Genomic DNA, 12,185 nt, shown 5'->3' with positions numbered 1-12,185 from the left:
ATTTTTCTCAAGTTTATGATAACAGATAACTCTGGACTTATTTAATTGTAATTTATGTGTAATGTCTTGTATAAAAAGGCAAGATTGGGGTAATGACTGGTGGTCAAGAGTGGATTAACCCATTTTCTGTTATTTTTGAGAAAAATTTATTCAGATTTCGACTAAATTGCATCTCGACACTTCTTCTGGAACAGATTAGCGTCGAGGACCCGGGCTCTACTGTACTTCATCACTTTATGACATTTGGTTTACTAATAAAATACTACTAGTTTCATATGAATGCTCTACTTTTAGATAGCAAGGGATACCTGCAACATAATAATCTAATTGTCTGATACCACCTTCAGTCTTTCATAGTCTCACCTTTATTTAGTTCCCTGTGTATGAGATCATGATGCCATCCAAAATGCAGATGCACGCCTGACTTCAAAATTCCTCGTTCTTTCAGACATTGTTTAACCCTTTTTACTACTAATTTCTTCACATATTTGTACTTATCTAAATGGTTATTAAAAGTTCTTGAATCGCTGCTGCACAATGACGAGCCATCCAGTTCAGATTCTTCCTCGGAACATTTCACATAACTTGAGGCATCAGCCTCAGGTTTCGCAACATTGTTACCACTGTTCTGTGTAGGGCAGTTAGTGGATGATCCTGACCATGTAGATTTTTCACCAAATTGTCTAAGATTCCTCAAGAACATATTCAAAATAAAATGCTTCTGTTCACTAAGATTCTCAAAAGAAACTGGTAAAGAATTTAACTTATCACTTTTCTGATCTGCAGGGCATGTAGGCCTACTTATATCCTTTAAAGAGTCATCAACATTAGCACCATCAAAACCTTGAGAATTTGAATCAAACTCAGTTTTACAAGACATCCAATAAAAAGAAAAAATATCTTCCGAGTCTTCAACCATTCTGAGCCTAAAATCCTGGGCCTGTTCTACTATGTCAGGTACGCTGTCCATCAAATATGAACCTTCACTAGAATCCCAATAAAATCCAGGCACTCTTGAGCTCTTATCCCATTGATTAACAACTCTTTTATCTTCCATTTTTTATTTTTTACTGTCACTGGATATTTCAACACAGTATTCAGTCACAAAGGATCCTTCCCTTGAGGGAGAGCTAGTAATTCTTTATCTATGGTTTGCTCTACAAATACTGTCTTCTTAACAAGATAATCCTATGTGATGCAATGAAACTGATGCAGCTCTTCATATCTGTACTCATTTGGACCATCTGTAAAAAGAAAAAATAATGAAAACATTGAATATGGAACAATCAATACAGATGTATTTGTGATGATGAAATGCACTTCTTATTTATGAAATATAAATATACCATCTTAAAGTAATTTATATTTTTTTATGTATTACTTATACAAACCAGATCCTTCGATATAGGAGTGTACTTCAGCGCAAGCTGGAGACAGTTGTTGAACTTGGTAACAAAGTAGTTAACTGATGGTTACAGGGGGTGAGTGGGAAAATATTCCTCACTCATCTACCAACTCTAGGCATTTATTCCTTCAGCTTCAGGGCCAAAGAGGGATTGCTGAAGTGGGAGCTGTAAAAGGCTCTGTCTGTATACCTAGAAAATATGTAAATTGCTACCTAAAAATTTGACATCTGTTCCTAAATAAGTACAAATCATTGCCTTTTACGCAGGAGACCCACTCCTTAGGTGAGAGGTCATCTCTGTAAACTGACTGGAAGTTGAAAACACTTCTGGAAATGTCTCAATCCTGGTAACTAAAGCAAGCAATGAATGGAATGACTCCTATAAACTCCTACTTGGCCCAGCATATGGTTAACAGAGCAGTAGCACCCTGGGCCAGAGTGAAGATCTGTGAGGGTGAGAGCCTCACTCAAGTAAGAAAAGATTGGGGTATTATATGCTACCCTGGGGAGATTGCAGAAGTCAGGAGACAGCTATAACTTGGGATCAAAATACCCTGTGTAGCCCTACTGCCAACCCAACCGACCTTCTTAGAAGAAAGAGCAGAGGGAGTCACATCTAAGTTGCCAAGCTCTAGAACTGGTTGCTTTACTGAGTAGCCACCTACAACTACACCTGGTCCAGCACATACCATACTCAGACCAAGCTGCTGCTCTGAAGAGGGAGTAAGAACAAAGAATAAATAGAAACAAGTCACCCTCATCATTCAATCAAAGCCTTACTCTCTTTAAATACCCTTGGCAAGATGCTTTTGTGTCCGTAAGGGGTAGTTGGTTACAGAACCTACTGAGCAGCCATCACAGGTCCCAGAGGAAAAATCTGGAAACCTGTGGGCTAAGCCACTTAGGTAGGATGAGGTAAATGTAGTCCAACATTACAGACACCTGTGTACCAAAAGCTACTCCCAAATGCCAAGAGCAGATCCATGGCATGACTTAATGAGTTTTTGCCAGAGCTGTGACTCAGTGAGTTTTTGCCAGAGCTGTAAGAATGACAACTGCCAGAAATGTCATAAGCTCAGTTGACGCATCCAAAGCCAGAAAGAAGGGAGGAGTTCTAAATACCTATTTTCTGTGTTGCTGGGACTGACAAGAGGTCCCAACACTCCTAAAGTAAGAGGTCAGACCTACTCCCTAGCATACACAGCTAACACTGGGCGTAGAAGCCTCTTGTCTGAATAAGAAAGTTCCACAGAGAGGAGACAAGAGCTTGCGTCCTCCACAACCTGATAATTCCTGAGTTTTCACCACAAATCCAGGGATTAGCAACCATAAGAGCAACTCCAATGCCCTAGTACCAGAAAAGACAGCGAAGATACCATTGAGGGATGACAGTCCTATGAGTGATGTCTAAGTCCAAGACCTAACTCATAAGGTCAACAGAGCCCAAGAAGACTATGGAGGACAAAGTCACATACCTTCCTGGAAACCAAAGGCCTGAGCTGACAAGACTGATTGAAGCTCCTAAATGGCATAGATAGTTCACTCAAAATTTTAGAGATCTATGCTCAGTTAGGCTTTCATCATGATGACTGAGAGGAGCTTGATTAAATGAAGGTAGTCAAGGAGATCCACTGAATGGAAGTTCTGTTCGGAATGATATTTCTTTGTTCTCACAGAAGATGGTCCACTTTTCCTGAAAGGGTGTGGACCACAGATTGCCAAGAGCCATCAGATCATAAAAATCTCTCAACATGGGGTCTGAGAGGAATTGTCAGGGTGTCTTAGCACTGGAGTGATCAAAACACAATTGACCAACCACTGGGGCAGACAAACAGTGGGAGAAAAGAAGAAAAGTTCAATTTATTAGTCCAAAAAAGTGCAGCAAGATGTCCTCACTCTACAGTTATTAAAGAACAAATACTTGGAGATGGCAGGTGAGTGAGGGATATTTCCTCATTCAACCACCAAAACCACAAGTAAACCATCTTGTTACCAAGTTCAATGACCATTTCTAGCTTGCACTGAAGGATACTCATTAAGGTAGCAGTTTATACTTCCATATGATCAAACCCAAATTCCAAGTGAGCAGTCAGCTGGAGCACAGCAAGACATCCTCACTCAACAGCAGCTGTACAGAAAGTTCTTGGTAATTGAAGGTGAGTGAGGGATATTCCCTCTCTCTCTCCTTAACCTTTTTCATTTGGCGGCAGAAGTAAAAGTGCTGCGTGATGACAAGTGTTTTGCCACTCATCCCCTTTAACCAACAGTAAACTATCTTGTTGCCAAGTTTCAAAAACCGATTACAGATCACGCTGAGGAACACTACTAACCCACATCATTACAAAAGGCAGGAAGGCAGTCTTTGTTCTGGAGCAACTGCATCTCTATGATGCCAGAACCAGGCATTGTAATGACACAGAAGCCGTATCCTGTGACAATGGGCCCAAGCTAACAACAAGGTGACAAGGGGTTGTAAGCAATCAAAAAGCACAGAGTTTTGAACTGTTAAACAGTTCCTTTGCAGACAAAATGAAGGTGCTTCCTCAATGACTGATAGATTGGCATCTGAAAATATGCATCTTTCAGCTACATAAAGTTACCCTCTCTGATGGAATCCAACATAGTACAAGTTGTTTCCATCTGCTTCATGTCTGCAACACAAAATATGCTCAACAGAGATAAGTCTGTGACTGGTCTCCACCCTTGATTTCAATTCTCACCAAGAAAGCCATTGTAAAACGATGGGACAGGTCACCTACAGCTTCTAACAAATTCTTTTCCAGTATCGTCCTCACTTCTTCCAACAGGACCAGAGCTTGACAGACCCTGAAGTATAGGCTTGAAATAGGATCAGCATCTGAGAGGGGTAGTAGTAGTTTTTGAAAAGTAGTATGTTGCCATCATGAAGAACATAACTGATCCTTACTCATGACAGCTAGAGAAGAAAACTGTCTACCTTAGCATCCCCTTCCCTTCTTCTTCCCATTTACATTCTTCTCGAGCCAGAGCTGGATAGGGGTACCAAACCAGGCCTGGGAAGACTCCTGGCCCTTTCACGAGGAAGAAGAAAATTGAGCTCCTTTTTATGATTTTAACCTTCCCAATACAGGAGACACAGTGCATAGCCATCCCAAGAGATTTGGCTGCAGCACAATTTGACAACTCAAGAGGGCTTGAAAGAGACTGCATGGTGGATCAAGGTACCCAGACATTTCCCCATTGCTGCCTAAACTTGAGATCCTTTGTCATGATTCTAAGGTCTAAGCCCTTCCAATACAGGGCACATAAGGCATAGGTGTCCCAGAAGACTTGGCCACAGTACACTTTGGCTACCCGGAGGGCTTGAAGGAGACTGCATGGTGGATCAAGGTGCCTGAACTTTCCTCCTCTGCTGTCTAAACTTGATTCTTCATAGAAAGTAATGTGGAAATTCACCCTCTCATTAGAAGATGAGAGCTCTGTGATGAGGAAGTTAGTGAATGTGTTCAACTTAAATAGGAAGTCAAGGCTTCTAACTTCATGGGTCCTGATTCCTTAACTAAGAAGCAAGAACTTCCTCAGAGTTTCTACCGAGGAAGCTTGTCTGTGCTTCTGCAGACTGACAAAACAACTTGAAGGGGCATAGTCTAGGCATCCTCTGGCCTGTAAAACTTTCTCTGGTGTGTCAATAGCAGGGATAGTAACTTGCTCAATTTGCTGGACAGTAGGAAACTTGATCTGCAGATCAGAGTGGTAACCTGATCAAAAGCACCCTGAGCAAGTAGTGACACAGCTGTGAGAATGACTGCATTGATTTATGAACCGTGGTTGCTCCCTGAGATCATTAAGCTCACAAATGAGCCCTATGATCTGCAAAAACCATTCCAGCTCTAGCTGAAGGGGTTCTGAAGAAGGACCCTCAGGTCCAAACAGATTCTCCTAGCTACAGATGAAAACTAATTTGCCCTTTAAGTGCACATCAGAAGTCTTGGATGAACCAGGAACATCCAGTGCCTACACAATTATGTTCATGATGTTCATGATCCTCAGCTTTACCATAATAAAGGGTCCTTTTGTGTACAAACCCTCTATCTACAATTGCACAATCCTGTACACATACAATGGGAGTTCTGGATGAACCAGGCACTGTCTTAGGGTTCATGCACTTATGGGAAAACAGATAATCACAGTACCCAGTGATAATGTGATGTAGTGACATTTCAGGCATGAACCCTCTGTCTGCAGACACAAGATTCAAACATTGTTAATGCATAAATCAGGAGTTCTGGAATGAACTAGAAACTATCCTAGGGTTGTATAATCATGTGCATACAGATTGTCAGGATAATCAGCAGTGTCATACATCAGCAACCTGTCACACGTGAATCTGTCCAATTGTGCAAGATCATGGGATTATGCACAAGCCAAGTAGGCAAGAAGGTAGCAACGACTCTTCTCTGTGCATTTTGGCAGAAGCAAGAACAGAGGAAGAGTCCTGAGCGTCCTTGTATGGTACATGAAAGAAATGGAACACTGGTCCATGAGCATGCTCTGAAAACTTGGAGTCAACCCTACATTACACAAACATCTAATCCACAGGTGGGGTGACAATGCCATTGCTAATCCTGGAAACAGAAAGTGCTCACTCAAAATTGGACAGAACTTGTGAGACAGCTTCTGAGAGTTCTTTTTCATCCCACAAAAGGAAGAAGAGGAAGAAGACAAAGAGTACGACATTGATGATGATGAGGAGCAGGCAGACAAGACATGGTTTTTCACGTTAATCTGTCCATGTGTCTTATTCCCTTAAGCTAGAGCAAAAGACCTATTGAGGCAGACACTAGCACTGGAGGAGTAAAACCTGTGCTCAACACCATGGTATCTCCATAGGCAAGATGACCACTACTGCTGTTCCCTTTAAGGAACTAGCACTCAACAGTGTGAGCAACAAAGCAAGGGTAAGGGAAGCAAAGCACAAAAATGTGCCACAGTTCCACCTGGGTCAAGCTCAGCAAGCACACCTGGGTCAGCCCTGGCAGAGAGTGTGGGTTCATCATATGTACCTTGAGAAACCTGAGAACAAGTAAATGGTAGGGATAGACAGAGAGTGACAGAGAAGGCAGTCCAGGAGAATGGAGTTGAAAAGCTCCAGCATTACTGTGGGCAGACTCAGAGTACAGGCAGTCCCCAGGTTACGATGGGTCCGGCTTACCACATTCCAAGATTACGACGCTTTTCAAATACATTCATCACAAATTATTTCCTGGTTTACGACGCATGTTCCAGGGTTATGAAGCCGATCCGACGGAAGAAATATGGCTCCAAAACGGCAGAATAATCAACATTTGCAGGTTCTTTTATGAAAAACTCAATAAAATGCAGTTTCCACTGTTTTCAATATACCCAAAGCATTAAAACTAAGGTTTTCTTAGGACTTTTGAAGATTTTCAAAGATTTTTCGGCTTACAACGCGGCGTAGGAACGGAACCCCCATCGTAAACCGGGGACTGCCTGTAATCTCCTTCAAAACTGGCAAACATTTTTTGGCTTTCCTCTGCTACTACTAAACCTGCCCACTGCAAAGGAGGCCTGCCAGCACACTATTTGCAGGACCTATCACTGGAGAAAGCAAAACAGGTTACACCAACACCAAAGACATTGACTAAAGCAACCAAACATACCCTTACCTCCTTCACATCCTTCGTTGTTCACAGCCTAAAGCAACCAAACACCCAATTGCCTCCTTCACATTCTTCATTGTTCACTTGTTCAAGTCCATAATGAACAAAAAATACAAACACCATACATAAAATAAAAAAGATGAAATACATCTCATCTCAATGGTCAGCCAAAGCAGTAAGGTGTTTTAGCTGGACCGCAGCAGACAAGAATAGTGCCAACTTACAGCAAGTGAAAGAGGATCCTGCCAACCTCAAATTTATCACCTTGTTAATGAGTTTCAGCAACTGTTTCCAGCTCTAATTATGAAATATTCCTACAAAAAAGACAATGGTTTGTAGGATTATATAAATAATTAGAGGCAGCTTGTTTTATAATATCAGTAAGGAGAAGGTTAAGCTGAAACGTATCCTACAAATACTATACTGTAATATATATATATATATATATATATATATATATATATATATATATATATATATATATATATATATATATATATATATATATATATATATATACCACATATCTTACATTATACTGTACTTCCTCCATTCTAGTAGGAATTTGCATCCTTGGTAGGTTAAGGAAGATTGGATTTAGATGCAGCCCTGTATTTCACCTTACAAGTTATGGTACAATATGGTATGCTTGTGGGGGGGGTACACCATATAGGTAAGACATGGCACTCTATGTTAGATTAGGATAGAAAGTGCCCCTGTAACTCTTCCATTTCATTCCCCTAGTTCATCTTTATCCATCTAAACACAGGCTTCCCATGAAGTTTCCCCAAAATGTTACAAGAAAGGGAAGGATAATGAGTTTGCAAGGCATTTCTTATAGCAATAAATGTTAATGCTGTGTTGCTTGAAATAAATCCACTAGCTATTGGAAAACCCCTGATAATACAGAATTCAATATTAGACAACTTGTACACTTGACCTGGGAATCACAAAAATATGCAATTTACACCAAACTTAGGCTAATGATAAAAAGCTGTCAGAAAAATGTGGTAAAACTGAAGCCTAGGCCTACTACTTCGGCCCACTTGTTCAGTAACTATCAGTTTATGTGCAAAATGGGCGTTGTGTTTAGTACCAGCCCTTGGGATGAACGTAAAAACATTAACAAAAGACCGTAAATACCATAAACCCAAAGACACGTCATAAACATAGAGAAAAGCATACGCAAAAGGCGGTAAATTATAATACGGTCGCCAACTAGCGGGAACCAGGCGGCTGTTTGTCTTCAGTTTTACCAAACATTTGGTTATATTTGACAAAAATTAATATAAACTATAACTACTACTGCAATTTGTATATCTTGGATTACGTATGCTAACGACTGTAAGTTTCGGTGATTCACAAAAGTTAATAACCTAGATTAGTCAACTAAGGTTACATGATTGGGTTAGGCCGTCGGGATGCTGAAGACCATAGCTAGGCACATCCCAACCGTTAATGAACTCATACAGCCTGATAATTATAGGATAAAAGCCATTGACTCAACTGGGACGTCATAAATATCTGAAGGCTTTCTGCAAGACCTAGCCTATTTCATGAAGTAAGCCTTGGCAACAAGAATAGGGTACCGGTATTGGGTATCCTTAATTAACCCTACGCCACCTTTCGAGTTGCGAACAGCATAACCTATATACTAGTCTAAATATCTTGACCTACGCACAAAAAAACCAAGAGACGGTCCGAAATCTTAGATTTGCCTTAAACAATAGTTTCCATTGTTTTCAGCTTCCCCCCATACGATAGGTCACCTTGGGTCAGGTGTTAGCAGCAGTCAGAGCCTAACGACAAGGGTTTAGCCAACGTACGTAGAGTCGCAGACCAGAGACCTTGCCAAGGACATTCGTCCTTTCGAAACATGTTAATTGGAGTTAAGAAAATCAAGCCATATATTTCAAGCACTAATTTCTCCATGACACTTTTCTCGACCGAAGGCTGTGGAACAACTGGAATAACGGAACAAGACGAGAATACCTACTCCTGAACTGAAATGGATGTTGCTATATTCTGCATTTCAAATTCACTAAAGATCATTGCAAGTCTTCACCTTATCAAAGACGAATTGTTGTCAAATATCTTGTCGTCAATAAATTTCCAAAGAGGAAAATACTCTAAATTCCACGCAAAATAGTCTTAGTTTAGTTTGGCAAAGGGCACATTATACTGCGCTTCATTGCCTACCGAACTTGATTTGATCTTGTATTATGATACTGAGGACGGGTGGACCCCGCTGCCGTAGTTATCTACTGTAGATAAGAATTTGACTCATCTTTTCGTTGGTCTCGCATAAACCAACTCGGGAAGGTATGATAATATGACTCATTTATAACCATGTCGTTTTCATATCATCAGAATGACTCAAACAGGTTGCCATTTAGCAAGAGCCCGTGCTTGTATAAAGCCAGCTTAAACTCAACTACAGCAGCATAGGACGTTAGTGAAAAAAATTTAAATGACCCGATTTGGATCATTTGTGGGCTCAAATTACTAAGGGAAACACGAGAAGAGTAAGTTACATGCAGTAATTAAATGCGATGGAAAAGTTTGATAATGAGTATGCGAAATAAACACCAGGAGTTTATTGTCAAACATATGATCATATATTGCCTAATCAGTTGCAAATAAGAAAAGACTGAAATGGCCAAATGTTCCGTTTCCCACCCCACCCTACTCTGATTAATGAGGTTCTACGTGTGTTTGTATGTGTGTGGGTACTGCACAGTATATATGTGCAACCGTGTCCACAATACATTATCATACAGGCACGTCTTCTCATAAAGTGTATCCTATTCATGTTCGACTAGTGAGTCATCATGGTTTGGTAATGAAAAATTTGTGGAAGGTATGTAGTTATGGATATCTAATTGTGTTATAATAAGTTGTCTCTCTAGCTTGAAGGCTTCAAGAAAAATGAAAGTAGGTCTTGGTAATATTGGTGAGAATCACAATTCAACAGTTCTGCTCTAGAGGGAAACAGACTGGTTAACGAACCATCAATGCGGTTGAGTAAATGATGGGTGCTTAACTGCTAATGCTTAAGTATCGACCAGATTCCTTTCTACTTATCCGAAAAAGGGGCCAAAAGCTTCTTGCAGAAAATAACCGAACCATCTTCCGGCAGATTGAAAGCGGATATCATAGTGCAAGTGAAAGAAACGTTACTATGGAAAACAAAATACTGTGGTAGACTGCGTTTGTTTAAAGGGCGAAATTAGCCTTTAGTAATATAACGGAAATGAAGAGGAGACTTTTGAGTATTATGGTCTGGAAACAACTTAGAGCAATGTGAGTTCTATTTATTGACAGAGAACATATAAAGGTTTTGGTTATCTTCCTTAGCAGTTCCCCATTCAGACATTTCCTCGAGGTCTGTGTACACACATGAACAAAAACGTTGTTTGGAGCTGAGGGTGAGCAGAAGAGGTTGGTTGGAAAGCAAAGATAAAAGAAGTGCGATGGTTGAAGAGATGGAAGTAAAGTCGTAGGTGGTGGAAAACTAGATTTTAGTGTAAATAAGGGAAGCATAATGCCATAATAACCTTTATTGATATCTTGATATCTAGAAGACATGTGACAGATATCACATGTCTTCTAGATATCAAGAAATTATTGACGGGTAATCCAAAGTCCTGTAGCAAGGAAAACTGCTTAGGTAGGTAAGAGTTTGCCGGTCTTTTTTTTATTTCTTTATACAGAGGTTGAAGAAAATGGAAAGAGGCTTTGAAGGGTTGAAGCCTTGATTTTAGATAGGTTTCATCAAAGAATGCTAGAGAGAATATGAAAATACGGATTACAGGTTTTGGATCTTCGTCTAGCTTCAGCAGAAATGTTGTAATGAACTTAGTAGGTCACAAGTTCAAGAATCTTGTTGGCTTTCCAACGAAGGGGTACCAGGAATAGTTAAGTAATGACCGATCACAAAACATAGGTGAATCTCTTCAAGATGATCCCGTAGGGGGTTAGTGCCGTCAGTGCACCTCATGCGGTATACTGTATACATTACTAAAGGTTCCTTGCAGCGTCCCTTCCTTTCATTCCTTTTATTGTACCTCCATTCATATTATCTTTCTACATCTCGCCATCCACCCTCTCTTAACAAATATTTCATAGTGCAATTGCGAGGTTTCCCTCCTGTTACACCTTTTAGACCTACCTATACTCAATTTCCTTTCCAGCTCTGAATGATTTCATAGGTCCCAGTGCTTGCCCTTTAGCCTAAACTCTATATTCAATTCAGTCTTAAAGATGCCAATTGAATGAGCATTTTTTATATTGATGTTTATCCATCAGGGTAAAAGAAGGAAATTTAAGATTACAAGTACTGTTTATTATTTTCAGTCAAGGACTAGACATGTTCTTTCCAGTTGGGGACAAGGATCGTCTGTTTAGTGTTCAGCAAAAGATTTAACACTTAACGAAGAGACATTCAGTGCAGGCCCAGAGATTAAGACGTGTAACTTTGGGCATTTATTTTACTAGGGCATCAAATCCTTTAAGCAATAATCCCTCCATAGAAAAAACTTAAAAGTTCCCTTGGGCCAGCCCATAATCTCGTGCGCGAACTGTCAGATAAAAGGTTCAGAAAACAATCTATTTTTGGAACTTGGCTGAAAGGAATTGCTTGCTCAGAATTTGAGTAAGAGTTGTGTTTGCATCAGGTTAAATCTATCGCTATTTCAGCACTTCCTGAATTTAAAGTTATTTCGTGACCTGTCTTCCGTTGTGTTTTGTTTCCAGAAATCACGTTTTCTTAATCACACGTTGAGTCAACATTCATCTAGTTAATCTTCTGATACATTAGTATATTGTTGGGCTTTCTCTGACGTATGTTTTTCATGATCGTGTTCCCGGATTACTCGTTTGTATATATGAATGTTAAGATTACTTTGAGATCAGCGATGGCTAATGCCTGAGTCACACATTGGCGATTCAAGACCGCAACTGTCATAATGGCTGGATTTGGCGATCAATCGGCATCAGTCGCGGTCCTTGGGCCACGAAAAAAAAAAAAAAAAAACTCAGCTGATTACGACACCATGACGTCATATGCAATGAACCATTACGACAGTATTGCGTGCATCGAGATGTGATTACATACGTAG

The 12,185-nt window shown here is 40.2% G+C and overlaps 1 protein-coding gene across 5 annotated transcripts in view; it reads right to left on the bottom strand.

Moving 5' to 3' along the window:
- Positions 1-9,264, bottom strand: part of LOC136838828 (DNA cross-link repair 1A protein-like) — a 97,320-nt gene extending 88,056 nt beyond the window's left edge. For 2 of the 5 annotated variants that reach the window (XM_067104461.1, XM_067104457.1), the window contains exons 1-2: positions 9,131-9,264; positions 364-1,244 (exon numbers count right to left, since the gene is read on the bottom strand). In XM_067104461.1, the coding sequence (XP_066960562.1) occupies positions 364-1,057 (694 nt within the window). In that variant the 5' untranslated portion in view covers positions 1,058-1,244; positions 9,131-9,264. Of the gene's footprint in view, positions 1-363; positions 1,245-8,834; positions 9,024-9,061 lie in introns of those variants that run through there. The other 3 variants (XM_067104458.1, XM_067104460.1, XM_067104459.1) reach the window with 3 other exon arrangements.
- Positions 9,265-12,185: the final 2,921 nt, after the last annotated feature.

The sequence above is a fragment of the Macrobrachium rosenbergii genome, chromosome 5, assembly GCF_040412425.1.
Source record: "Macrobrachium rosenbergii isolate ZJJX-2024 chromosome 5, ASM4041242v1, whole genome shotgun sequence".
NCBI classification, from domain to species: Eukaryota; Metazoa; Arthropoda; class Malacostraca; order Decapoda; family Palaemonidae; genus Macrobrachium; species Macrobrachium rosenbergii.
The sequence above is the reverse complement of the archived record's forward strand: the minus strand, read 5'-3'. Positions and strand labels throughout refer to the sequence as shown.